This window comes from Pygocentrus nattereri, chromosome 16 (assembly GCF_015220715.1).
Source record: "Pygocentrus nattereri isolate fPygNat1 chromosome 16, fPygNat1.pri, whole genome shotgun sequence".
Taxonomy (NCBI): domain Eukaryota; kingdom Metazoa; phylum Chordata; class Actinopteri; order Characiformes; family Serrasalmidae; genus Pygocentrus; species Pygocentrus nattereri.
In genome coordinates, this window is record NC_051226.1 from 19,351,575 (window position 1) to 19,366,175 (window position 14,601).

Below are 14,601 nucleotides of genomic sequence, written 5' to 3' on the forward strand. Positions count from 1 at the left end.
TCTTTACTTCTTGTTAGTCTCTGTATGTTAGCATTTGCTCTGTCAGCCTCAGGTTGTTCTTTTTTTGTGCATATGTGTATTGTCTAAGATATAATCTCAGTTGAGTTCATTTCAGTTCTAAGCTTGTTTCTCTTTTACATAACAGCTGAAGACATGTTGAAGACAAGCAAAATCTATCCTCCCATTTCACAATTACTGAGAAAGCATTAGTAAAATCAATGTGATTCCCCCTATACCACAGTCAGATAGCTTTTACTCAAAGTGTTGGATAAGTTCTGAATTTTTAAAGAGTAAAATGTAAGAGGTATATGATCTGCAACTGAAATTAGTCAGCACAAAAGAAAATATTTTAATCCTGTCACTTATGAAACGTGACTCACAGTCATTGAGTAACAGAAGCATCCAGTGTAATTATGTGACCATGTTCAAACACACTGTCTGGCTTAAACCATGTCCAGGCAAAAAGGTGGAAGGAACAGTATTGCTGCACAGGTCTCAGCTCAAAAGCAAATGCGCTGGCTGCAAAGGTTCTAGACAATTCACTGCTGGACTCATAGCAGCAATACAGTTGCATGCTGCTAGTGTCTCTGGTGACATCATCTGGCCAGCTGAGAGATATGGTGGCTGGCTTTCCTTTCTTTTGTAATACTATATCATCATCCATGTCCTTCCACAAATAATAAATTGCATTTGCACTAGTACCAACGTAGCATCTATAATGCGACTATGTCTTTCTGTCTCTCTTCCTCTAGGTGCTCCTACGCTCAAGCCCATGAGGAACCCAGTGATGGTCGAGGAGGGAAGCAGGCTAACAATGAAGTGCGAAGCCTCGGGTACCCCTCCCCTTTCCTATAAGTGGTACAAAGATGGCACTGTTCTGAAAAAGAGCAAAGAAATCAAGATCAAAGGAAGCAAGTAAGTCAATGCAATTAGTGACGTATGCAGTAGTCTCTCAGATCCTGAAGGTTATATATAGATTAAAAATGCACTGCAGGTATAGGTACTTTATACTGATTTCTGCAACAGGGAAAAAATCCTCTTGAATTTGTTTAAGTAAACCATCGTACAAATGCAAGTGGTTTCAATGTGAGGCTTTCTAATAGATGATACAAGCATGCTGAAATGAGAGACATGGGTGAGTTGCATTCTTATAGAGTGTTCCACATCATAAGACATTATTGGTCATGTTCGTCACTAAAATCACTGCTAGGCTGGATTGCAGCCATATAATGACCACCTACAATATAAAGTGGTACATTATGATCCTTTTGAGTCTCCTTGAGAAAGCTCTGTTTTGATCTTTAGTCTCGTGTTGCTAGGTTTGGACTGACGTCCATGTTGTTGGGCTCAGGCCATCTAGAGGGTTTCACTTCACTTTTTCCACAAGTCATTGTAAAGTCCCATGACTCCTCTGTGTCTCTGTTGCAGGAAAAACTCGAAGATCCAGATTGCCAGCGCCAGGCTGGAGGACTCTGGGAATTACATGTGTGTGGTGGAGAACGAAGGGGGAAGCAGCAACAGCACAAGCACCGTTCATGTCCAAAGCAGTAAGTAGTGGAAAAGTTAAACCATCACTTTATCATAATTATTCAATTCTGTGTTTCTCTGTGTTTTTTAAGCACAGCCTTCTACCTGAGGAAAATATCTGTTTTGCTGCTGTCATTGAAACATAGACTATGAAGCCTCAATTCACCTTCTGATATCTTCAGTCATTTGTTTCCATTTTCTACTTGACCACTGTAAGGCTTCATTATAATAAAACATTATGTAGAAGGGGAAAGAAATCCAGTACAATCCCATAACAAATGTGGCCAGAAGAAATGCCACTCACTCTGTGTGATGATGAGTTTTTAGCTGTGTTTTTCCTCCTATGGGTAAAGAGTGTTTGAGTAGTTTGAGAATGGTTCTTTAGGTGCTCAAAGTAAGTGAAGTGCTTCAATTAAAAATAGCTTATTTAAAATATTTTTTAAAAAACTGCCTTGAAAAGAAAAAAAAGTGGGAGCGGTTGATACTCAAGGTTTCAATATCAGTATGATGGTGTTGTCCAGGTGCTTTCTAACAGTGAAATACACATTAATGTATAATATGTCCTTTCCTTTTATAGATTTTTATAATCGATCAATAAATGCTTACATCCAATGCATTGTGATTGGGATAGTGTAGTGGTTAACACCTCTGCCTTCTGTACTGTAGACTGGGGTTCAATCCCACGGCAAGCACCCTACACTATACCAATAAGAGTCCTTGGGCAAGACTCCTAACACCACCTTGGCCTACCTGTGTAAAAAATGACCAAATTGTAAGTCGCTCTGGTTAAGAGCGTCAGCCAAAAGCCATAAATGTAAATATTTGCTACATTGCAAATAATAGGACATTTCAAGAGCTGAAAGCTTTTTTTGTAGAAGCCTAAGTTTACCTTACATAAGCAGTCTTAACCTGAACTCATAAACTCTTCAAGTTTGAAGAGGATTCCCCTGCATGCTTTTTTTGCAACATAAACCTGCTTAAATATATTTAACATTCTTTTTTATAAATACATATGATGCCATAGACAGCAGGAATATTTGTTGAGGACATCATTTTTTCCCATGGAAAATGGAAGAAAATGTGGCTCATTGAAAGTTTTAAAACTGCACTGAATTTGAAAAATTGAACACCTTAGAAAAACAACTCCTAAAATGTAACAGCACTTTCTCAGAAACTAATGCTAACTAGTGGCACAATACAAATGAATTAAAACAAGCTTTCCATCAAGGCACACAATACAGAGCAAATCAAAACAACCACTGTTGCATCACTTATACTACACTCTTTCATTAGGTGATCTGGGCTGTCAGAAATGTTCTGAAGTGTCCAGTTACTGTTACATCAGATATTTAGATACCAAGCTCACAGTAAGTGGCTGACAGTAGCAGACTAGCTAGATGGGTATCACTTATTACACTGCCTTGTATTTGAGTTGTATTACCTAACCTGTTAAATTATACTGAGCATTTTGAACAGAGCCCACTGACTGAATTTTCAACAATAAGCACATGAATCATCAAATTATATTAATTACGTTGAGTTGTCTACATAATACAATACATAATACCAAGGTTTCAAGAAAATTAGAAAGGAAAACACCACTTTTAATGCCGACCAACTAAGTACAGTTTCTCTATAATAGCAGTTAAGTTTTTCGAGATCTGAGATGGAATGTCATGCCACTTATTCCACCACTACACAGTTTATATTGTTTTTTTGTTTTGTCACAGAATTACAGACAGTCTACAGACTGGTCTCTGTCCTGATTTCTCCACCATTGGCTTGAGAAGTTTGCACAAAGTGTGCATATCCTGTCTAAATGTAGAACATGTTCCCACACAGGCAGTAATCTTTGATTCATAGCAGTTATAGAGTTCTTGCGTGGTGAGCCATGGAGTGATCTCACTATCTCTGTTGTGGTAACAACCTAGCTAGGTGCCAATGTGTTTTCTGTTGTGGGCATGTATGAACTGTAACAGTTTCTTTCTAAGATATGGTTTTCTGCCATGTTAATGCACTGTTGCCTCTGCTGACCTCTTGTACTGAAGTTGTTTGAGCAAGGCACATCCTACTTCTTTCTGACAAACAGTTTGGCTGTCATGTTGGTTTGATGGAGTTTTGCCATAGGCACACCTGTTTCCTCTAGGGTGTATATTAAGCTTTTTAAAGCTATTGAATCATGCCACCTCAGGTTGCTCAGTGAAATCATTTGGTACCATCTGAGTACATTTCCTTTTGATTTTTGAGAGATTTTTTTTCTGGCCTACCACACAGTCACAGGTCGTGCCCTGTCTAAGCAGTACCAGTTGCAGGGCCGATTAAGTTGTTTTATGGAAATGGATTAGCAGTCTTGGTCCAGGTGCACACCTACTTCACCAGCAGTTGGGAAACATACTGGGCTTTGCTTTAGGGTGTCTCTGTCTAGGATATCTTTGCAGATGCCGGTTGTGGTACTTCTTCACCTCTGGAAAGGTTTCGTGCCTCTATTTTGTCTTCTCTTGTACAACATGGGTGTGTACACTGTACACACTTAAAAAGAAAGGTGCCAACGAGAGTTCTTTGAATGATGCAATAGGAGTACCACGTTTAGTTTCCCGAAGAACATGTCTATGGATGATTTCTTAAAAAAAAAAGTTTGTAAAGGAGATGTGTAAGCATTAGGAACCTTTTTTAAAGTTAAAAGAACCTCCACATAATGCAAAGGTTCTATTCCAATTACAGTTTTTTTCCCAAGTACATCCAAACCAAGAACACACTCATTTTAGTGAAACAATGCCTGAAGTAGAAGTAAAAGTAGCTACAAGTCCTGGGAATGTGTAAAACCTTTTAGTAATCCACCATCTATCAGCATAGAAACTGAGGTTTAATGGGTGTTCTTCTGTTTTTGTGCTGTTATTGGTCTAAGATGAATTTCAGAAGTGTGTCTGCAACAGCAAAGCTGGCCAAGACCTTTCATCAATATGACAGAATAAATTGCGCCCCCCCATGCTTATTACAGCCTAGTGCTTATATTCAGTAACTACATGTACAAAAATGCAAACTGCCAGAGTTATTCTGAGGTTATTGAAGTGTGTAGTAAATGTTTGGGTTTGCCTGCAGGCCCTGGCTAACTAAGGGGTTAATGCTGATATTTTCAGCTATAGTGAAAAAAATGGATTCCTGCAGTAATATAATGTGAAATTAAAGTATTATCATTTTAAATACACGTCAATACATCACAAATGTTATTAATATACTACAAATCCATCAAAATGGTATGAAAATGCATGTACCTAATTACTACCTCCCTCTAGGGTCAATTAGCTGCTATTACTCAAAGGCTTGCTTCAAAAGGGTTTAAGCTAATGAGGTGAAATTGTTATTTTACCTGTGCTTTGCCTGACTTCAAAGTGAAACAGAAGGTTGCTGTTGGACACCAGGCAGAGTGCTTAAAGATACTAAAGTGCTGGAATTTCTAGGGGCTTATGAGTTTTATCTGATGGGCTGATTTTGGCCTGAGTGAGCACATGTGGTCTTATATTATGTCAGCAGGCTGGGTGGCTGCTCTTGCAGAGAGATTTCATGTTCCGGTGAGGTTTGAAGGCTACGGTTCCTACCACAACAATGGCAGCAAATCCAAATAAACCAATCAGTGTTAGTGTGTGTCTTTGTGTGTGTGTGTGTGTGTGTGTGTGTGTGTGTGTGTGTGTGTGTGTGTGTGTGTGTGTGTGTGTGTGTGAGTATATACGCATGTGTGTATTATGTGGGGCTTTCCTCACATCTGTAAGTGCATAGTTGGCTGCTTTTCCACAGTGAGGTTACCCCAGGTATCTGTTACCCCAGGTGAGGCTGACAGTGTGTAAGCACCTTCTCTTGCCTGTGCTGTCATGTGTACAGAATGAAGTATTGCTGCAGCAGGCAGATACTGTGTGTGTGGGTGGGTGGGTGTGTGTGTTTTCATGCATTTCAGGGCAAAAATGATTTTGTGGTAAAACCACAGAAAAACAGCTAACCTCCAAAGTCAGGGACAACATAATGATCCTGTTTTGTCAAGTGCTTTTTAGAAAAGCTTCTTGTTTCATTGTTTAAAAAATTTAAAAAGGCATCGCATTTTGGTTACCGATTTTAGGACTAAGGTTAGGGTTAGACAACTAGATAGAGGTACTCACACAAAATACTGTACAAAAGTCAGAGACTACTATTCAGTATTTAAGGTAAACTGGCCATTCATTTTGCTCAATCAAGATTGAAAAGAAAGCATTCATTAGAAAACACAGAAGCCTCAACAGCTAAATATAATCTATTTTTCATTATTTTGTATGTCCACCCTTTGCCTTTTCCGTTCCTCCATTCTAAAACTTTCTGAGCCTTTCCATGTTTTACATAATAAGGGATAAAGTCGGGGTATTTCTCATATCTCCACACCTCTTAGAAGTTAGTCTCATTTTCTTCTCATGATCCAAGTGTGTTCACTGATGTTGAAGTCTGGACTAAGGATGACCAGGACCAGGCCATTGTTCTGAGAATACCAGCAGCTTCTTTGTTTTATTTGCAAATTGTCTTCTTCTTTGTTTATTACTTTTTCCTGTTTTTCTGTAGTTATTTTGTGTCTAATCTCCTCAGAAGTATCTCCTGAAAAATGAATAACTTCTACTCCTTTCATGGCTTGATTTTCTTGCCATATCATTTTACACTGTTTTAGTATTTTCTATGAATTGTCTTGTTATTGTGGAAATGTGTAACTGATTTTGTGGCCTGAAAAAAAAAATCACAAAAGGGGCTCAGTTTAGAACACCCAGTATTAAAGACAAACTGTGTGTGCATTCATGTGGTCAGCTGTATGCGTGTGTATATGTCTGTCAGTTTATAATGCCTCAAAAACAAGCCTCCTGCATGGCTGTGGTGGGCAGGCGAGGGAGGTGAAGTCAAGGCACACCCTCACTGCCATACAAAAACTACACCTGCAGAAAGGAGCCACTAAGCAAAGGACCCAATACTGAGGCAGCCAGGAGCTAACCAGCTAGGGTGGCAACAGATTAATATAACAGCTCAGGAAATACCTTGAACTGACAGTGTATGATAAAATGTGTTACCAGCTGACCCCATCCAACTGTTGGGGGGTGGCACATGGGGGTGAATACAAGAACCAAAAAGCGTTCTTATCGTTTGCATTTCTCTCCTGTTCTGCTTAACAGTATTCAGCACACTGACTTGGTTGATTTCCATTCTAAGGTCATCAGTGAAATGGCTACTGCTGTGCGAGAGGCTGCAGTGCTGGGAGGCTGCTGCTGCAGCATGGAGCCGCAGTGCTATCTGAGAATGTGAGCCTGCTGGAGAGAGAGAGAGAGAGAGAGAGAGAGAGAGAGATAGAGAGAGAGAGTGTGAGAGAGAGAGTGAGAGAGAGAGAGAGAGAGAGAGAGAGAGAGAAAAAAGGGGGAGGCAGAACGATACATAAAGAGAGCATCAGAATTATGAGGCAGAAGGAGAGAGAGAGAAAGAGAGTATTAGACAGAAGCAGAAGAATGAAGAGAGGGAGAGGGAAAGAAAGGGAGGGATAGAATTATATGAGAGAGAGACAGAGAAAAGAGAAAAAGCAAGATGAAAAAGCGAGAATTGAGAAAACGGAGAGAGTGAGAATGAGGGAGGCAGAGAATTATACAAAAGTACAGAAAAGAGAAGGAGAAAAGAAGCAACAGAGAGAGTACCAGGAAAGAATGACAGAATTATGAGAGAGAGAGAGAGAGAGAGAGAGAGAGAAAAACAAAGAAACCCAGCTGTTTTGCAGAGGCAGCTGCTTCACACCCATTTCATAATGCAGCTGTAGATCACTTAGATGACTTATAGCTAATCACATTTGTCCTTGTGCCCAAACAGCCAATCACAGTTAGTTTTTTCATGTATCTGTACTTTACTTAAGTATTTCCATTTTGGGTGACTTTTTACTTTCACTCCACTATATTTCAAAGTCAAATATCTGACTTTTTACTCCACTACATTTTGAGAAATCCGTCCTTCCTTTTGGTTTCTGTGTGTATAAAAACGTAACATGTCAAAACAAAATAAACGCAAAGCAAGAACACCAATCAGGGCACAGTGGTCACTTTGTTTTGAGCTTGTTTTGACCTGTTGGTCATACTAACCCAGAGCAAGCACACAGTTCAACGTCAGCACAGCAGTGTAAAGATTTGGGAGCACATGCGTCACCTAAATGATGAACTAACCTATCTTTGTGTAAATAGACCACAATATAGAAATATGTCCACACATGCAGTCGTGACTGGCATGTTTCTTTTTTTCTGAATTCATACAAACACTTTCATTTCATAGTAAATTAGTTTTAGTTAGTTTTGTTTATGAACAGAGACCTACAGATCAACATAGTAAAGGAAAACTGATTTGTGAATCTGTGTCTAAAGCAAATTTTTATTTAACTTGTAACTAATTTACAAAGTAATCTTAAACTGAAACTTTGCTTGTTTGTAAAAGTGATTTCAGAGCCATTCGGTTCTCCCTGATGGAAACTGTTTGCCTTCAGTGTTTTGTGCTTATGATCATTTTAATAGATGTCAGCGTCACTAATTAATGACGTTCTATTAAAAGACTGGTTTACAAAGAGAGACGCTGGAGGATTTTCACCTAAAATGAGTTCATGAAGCCAGTCTTGTTATAAAAATGATAACCAGACATTTGAAGCCAAATACTTTTGTACTTTTAGCACTTTTAGTTTAAGCTGCGGTCTAGAGTAAGGACTTCTACTTTTACTGGAGTAATATTTTATCTTGGGTATCTCTACTTTAACTCAAGTACATGATTTGTGTACTTCGTCCACCTCTGGTGCTGTTAGCGTGACTTTATAAGTCAAGAATATTTACCTTCGATTTGCTGCACTATTTTAATATAATTTTGCAGTTACATGATTATGTGCTTTCTTTCCTTTGGTTCAAGGCTTTTTTTTGTTTGTTTGTTTTGATGACAGTAAATTAAATCATATGGGAGATATCTATAGGATATGTTTTCTGCAAAAAAACTATTGTATACACAATATGTTTTCATCAAATTCCAATCAGATTATTCCATCTATTTGGTGATATATTAATGAAATTGATTAAATGTTTAGAATCTGCATGTTCAAATTCCACTGGTTTCAGAGAGCTTAAAATGAAAATAATGTCAATTTATAGCATAGTTTCTTATCTCCAATGATAGTGGCAACGTCTAAGGGTTTATACATGAAAAGTAAATATTCACACACACAATAAGGTCCTACATAATTCATAATTACTGGATGGGGAAAATGTTCTTATTAATAACAGTGGTCAGCACTGAGGTGTGGGCATCTGGGAAAAGGTTAGCTAAGGCTGTTCAGAAAAGGAGAGAGAGACATAGACAGAGAGAGAAGATAGAAAAGAGAGACTCTGCAATCTCAGGGCAGCAATTAATGAGGACAAACAGCAGCCATCATCTCACTGCCCCCTGGGACTGACCAGCTGCATGGTCACCTCTCAGCACAGACTGCTGTGTGTGTGTGTACATCAAGAGCAGGGAAAGCATGGCTCAACCTCGTCACCCTCCACAGTCTACTGCATGGTGGAGGTACATATTTGCGTGTACATGCACCTGCGTGTGTGTTTTGAAGGTGATTGTGTTTTCCTAACCCCTCGAAATAACAAAAGTAATAATTTTTCACTCATGGAAACGGTTGAAAGCATTGATTCTGAACTTATAATCTATACCATATTTTGCTTATAAGCAGGAAAAGAGATATTTTACTGTGTTTTCAGTTTGAGGCAAAGTTCTTGTTGAGCTTACAGTTTTGTTCTGTGTAAAAAGAAACTATTCTTTATAATTTTGCCTTGTTTTCATAATTTTTTGGTATTGAGACAAACATAAAATCTGATTAGAAGCTTTCTGTGCTGACGGTAAATCCAATGTAAGTGCAATGTATTGTGTAACTAACTATGTAATAGTGTTACGTTCAAAGCAACGCTATGTAAGATTTGAGGAATTGGAGACCTCTCTGGTGGAAGTGTGGAAGTGCACATAATTACATTTTGAAGAACATTTTGCAATTTGTGCTTCGGACCCCTTCCCAAGGCAGATAAATCTGATTGCAAACGTATTGAAAGAGTATTAAAAGTGACCTCACTCAAAACGTGGTGAAGGACATGTCTTCTGAAGACGGATAATCTACTGTTGTCATCATATATTCAGTTGAATAATGCTGAATTTGAATTTGAGACCTAAGCAAGCCTCAAGCCAAATCTTCTTTCTGAGCCTGTGTGTGACATTACTATGTAGGGTTATATGGTGTGATTAAAAAAACCTCTCAACACCTCTGTCCTTAAATGACTATTTCAGGCTATACAAATTGACTCCCAGCAGCACACAAACACCATATTTTATCATTCTTTTTCCCCTGACTCAGTAATGTTACAAAAGATGCTACAGTACTGCAGTTTTAAATAGTTTAAATAATTATTTAAATAGTATAGCAAAATAACAATAATAATCCTAAACCTTTAAGGGATTTACAGTCAGAAAAGTCAGGTGTATTTGTTGCTAGGCGTTTTATTTTACCTTTACCCGAAACACAGCCCCACACTCCTGCTGTGCCTGTTTATTCATTATTCTGTGGTGGCCTGGAGGCTGAAACTAAAATGGGGAGGGTGCACAGAATGTGCAAAAAACATCCACACCCTAGTCATAAGTTGCTAACAATTTCACATTTCAAAAGCAAAAGTAATCGTCCAGAAAATTACAAAGAACGCATCCTGCAATAATGTAAAACGCTTTCTCATGCAAGGGTGGAGCAGATTTGTCTTTATAAGAAAAGGGCCAGTCGTGCCATCAAGTTGCATTTGCATCAGAACCTTGGCCCAACAAGGTTGTGAGGATTTCAAAACAGTCTTCTCTAATTGATGTAACCTTTTGAATCCTTTTGTAACCTGAATCCTCTGATGACACTGAGCTGCTCTGACTTTGCTGAGCATTGAGGCCACGATGCCGTCCTTAGCCTGGATCTGCCCTGCCCTGATGCCTATCGTGTTGGATCCGGAGCGTTTAGAGAGCGTTTGGTGTGGGCTTCATGCTCCACTAGAGTCACGACTTGTGTTTCCCCACGGGCTCTGAAACTGTCATCCCACTTTCTGCAGGGGTCGGTCTCTACTTGCTGTTACTACTTGCAGTTATAAACCTTGAGCGCCACATACTTTTAGTGTTTTTTTTTTTACCTTCATTGGTTGGCTTTATCTGTACTGTATTTCAGTTATGTCTTTTTCATATCTGAAGGAGTTTTCTGTTTGGTTTAAATGTTTCTTTTGTTCTGGCTACAGAGGTGCATGTGATGTGCTTTTATTTTTCATTTTTTGTTTCAAGGATGTTCTTACTTGCCAAACAACCCTCAGATGTCTAGAGTTATTATTTCTGATTTGTTAAAATATTTAAATGTCATTACACACTGTCAGAAAAAAAGGTACAAAACTGTCACTGGGGCAGTACCCCTCTTATCACTGGGGTGGGACTCCACACACCCCGTCTCGTCTCCAGGCTTTTTGTTTTATTGCTCTGTTTTAAAAGATTAGGTTATACAAAAGGAAAAACCTGGTACAGAACTTGACCTTAAAACCACTGTTGTACCTTTAAGGCTACATTCACATTATTTGTGTTTTGAAGAACTAAAATGTGCCTGCATAAAACCTTTACTTCTAACAGTGTATAATTGTACACATAATAACTGTATTGTGCAAAAGTCAAAGAGCTCCTGTCATTTATTTAATTTCTAGTATAATCTTCTTCTTCTTTCGGCTGCTCCCTTTAGGGGTTGCTTCTTTTTTTGTTGTTAAGTTACTTGAGATACTTCAAATTGAGAAAGAGAACAAACGAAAACAAACTTCCAGGCCACGAAGCGCTGGAATGAGTATTTTTTGTTTCAACTGTTCAACAAAAGAGACCACCGGTCTTGCCTCTTCCACTCATCTTGACCTTCTATCAACTTCTTTAGGGGTTGCCACAACGGATCATCTGCCTCCATCTTGCCCTATCCACTGCCTCCTCTACTTTTACACCAACCATCTCCATGTCCACCTTCACTACATCCATAAACCTTCTCTGAGGTCTACCTCTTCTCCTTCTACCCGGCAGCTCCATCTCCAACATTCTTTGCCCAATATATCCACTATTCCTCCTCAACACATGTCCAAACCATCTCATTTTTATAGTATAAAATAGTCTAAGTACAAGTTAGTACAAGTTATTCATTTTTCAACAGCATGGAAAAAACTAAACATATTAAGCAAAGAAACCTCAGTGAGTAAATACAGTATCACATTTTTACAGTATTTATAAGCATATACAGTGAATTTGAAGTCTGGGCTCTGGGCTGGCTGAGAATAGTTGTGAAGATAAATGTGGTGTTTTGAATTCACTCATTAAACAGCTTTTCTCTTATTTCAGTGACCTATGATTGGAATAATTACTAGGGTTATATAATAACAATCTGCTTTTGAAATAGCTGGTGGTGATAGTTATCACCCATCCCCTACTCATGTGCATGCATTGTAATAGAGGGCAGTGAGCACAGTGCTGGTTCTTCTGCAGAGTGATCTTCTGAAATAAGTTCTAGTTACTTAAACATCTTATCCCTAGGGGGCGCTGCCCCATCCACAGAGAGTGAGAAAGAAAAAGAGGGAAAGAGAGGGTGAGAGCGTGAGATGAGAGGAATGTGTTGATGGAAAACGCAGCTGGGCGGCTGATTGTTCCAACCTCATCAGTCATGCTGGGGCCCACCAGCAGCAGTCTCTCTCCCTCCCTCTTTCACATACACACACTCTCAGGAGCACACACTGACACTCCTGTGAAGCTCACAAATACTACCATGCACACAGCACCTGCCTGTATGATGAAAGATAATCCATTTCTGCCTAACGTGTCTAGTGTAAACCATCACTTACCTCTTTGTACAGGTTTTTAACCTTGAGTTGCCGAGGAAGTGCTAACATTCGAGCTCTGTCATTCATGCTAGTCATCTTTTCTTTCTTTTTTTTGTCGCTTTTCCCTGGGTCTGGGTCTTTCATCTAGTAAAACAATACCATCTCCCTTTTGTCAGCTTTCATACAGTATGTACAGGCATGACAGCTTTTACATAACAAGCCAACTCCCCCATGTTCTCTCTCTTTCTCACACACACTTTCTTTCATGCTTCTCTTGCTCTCATCCTCCTCCTCCTCCCTCATTTAAAAAAAAAGGCAGACATTTCACTTTCCCTGACAGCACAAACGACAAGATTAACTGAACTCAAATGATGCTAGAAATCTTCTTCGGCCTTCGGGCTGCGGCGGAGGCTGAATGTGAAGTACCTGTAAGCAGATCGATAGCATTGATTGCGATGGCGGAGCGGCTGGGGGCCACGGGCGGCATGGAACAGGGCCCTCACTCAGGGAGATTCATGCCAAGCCTTGCTGTATTTACAGTCTGGAGCAAGGGCCTGCTGACAGGCGCCCTAATTCAACACCAATCAGCCACTTTACATAAATATGCCAACAAAAACAAACAAGGCCAAGTGCAAAGAGAGGCCTGTTGTTTTTTCACTCACCTTTTTTCACTTAAAGAGGCCTACCGGGTGATTGTGTGTATGTGTGTATATATATATATATATGTGTGTGTGTGTGTGTGTACGGAATATGGAGTGGGGTGGGGTCAGGCCTCCCAGCTCAGGCCTCGAACTATTTATGCAAAGTGAGCCAACAATCTTCACTGCATAAAATTCAGATTTATCCTTCATATGATGTCGTTATCCTCTCAATTCTGTTGCGTGAAAATACATATGATTGTGCTAGCGCACATAGCTTAAAGTCCTAATATTTCTGCATGTAGCATGGTCAAGGCAGGCAAATAACACTTTACTTGACCTCTGCATCAATATGATTGACTGGGTTAATTCTGCACTGAACTGAATTTAACTGCTGGTGTCTGGCCTCACCTATCAAAAATGTGTTCCATGGTCCATGTAAATCTGTGTCAGCAAGAGTATTTTGGATTATGATGCCTCAAGGAGATCCTTTGTGCTCAGGCTATTGGTCATTGTGGGGCTTGTTTAACTTTTGGTTAAGGATGAGATTCTTTAGGCTAGTTGAGTGGAAGGATAAGGTACAGTGCACTTTGCCTGCTCTTTAGCCCTGGTCACATAAGAAGCATGTACATTCTTTAGTGCTGCCCTCTGCTAAGAAAACTGGTGCCCTTTGTAGTTGGCCTTCTATGTATGTTCCTTCTGTTCCACACCATCTCTCTTATCAGCCTCTGTCCTTTCACATTCTCTTTTATTTGTCTTTCTCTGTAAACCCTGTGTATCATAGTGCTGGTGATACCATTATATTCTTTAGGCCTATTAATCAATGCATGTTAATCAATGCAGAGCAGGTGTTGTTTTATTGGGTGGAAAATTTCAGTAATTTTTCTTTCTCTGATGTTAGAATGTGTTTGTAGTAGGTGTCCTCGGCTTCAAAAGGGGCTTCTTAGAGCCTGAAATTTTGATCCGGACCCAAAAATAGCCCAAGAACATTCTGATCGACCTGCAGCACCAAGTTGATGATCTGAATCCGAGCCTGAACCTAAACCAACTAGAGAATATAATGACAGCACCTTTAAGTTACCAGTCATCATCAGATCAATAAGAGGAATAAATCAGTTTTAAACAAAAAGAATGTGATAGCCTGATTTTACATTTAAATCCCACAGTAACAAATTGATTCCAAACCAACTTTAAATTCCACAGTAGCGAATTCACTCATCAGTCAGTATACAATATCTATGAAAATTTTAGGTAAAATTGTAGGTAACAAAAGTAGGAAGGCAGTGGAAAATTCAAGCTCTAATAAATGAGAAATCGGGAGAGAAAATTTGAACCTAGTCCAATCCTGAGAAAGAACTTATACCCAACTGTGCACCCAGTTACCCATCTTGCTCACTCTTTCTAGCAATCTGTGTGCTGATGCTGCTGGTGGTCTTGCCCACCAGTTTTCATTACTTCATTAAGCCTGTTTTAGTGGAGGGGGATCTCTGTTTTCCCCATCAGGCTAGACATTTTGTGAAAGTGTGTGT

General features: G+C 39.4%; 1 protein-coding gene across 6 annotated transcripts in view; it reads left to right on the top strand.

Moving 5' to 3' along the window:
* Positions 1 to 14,601, top strand: part of nrg2a (neuregulin 2a) — a 124,362-nt gene that overhangs the window by 66,428 nt on the left and 43,333 nt on the right. For all 6 annotated transcript variants that reach the window (XM_037546305.1, XM_017698719.2, XM_037546304.1 and 3 more), the window contains exons 2-3: positions 753 to 915; positions 1,429 to 1,547. In XM_037546305.1, the coding sequence (XP_037402202.1) occupies positions 753 to 915; positions 1,429 to 1,547 (282 nt within the window). The remainder of the gene's footprint in view (positions 1 to 752; positions 916 to 1,428; positions 1,548 to 14,601) is intronic.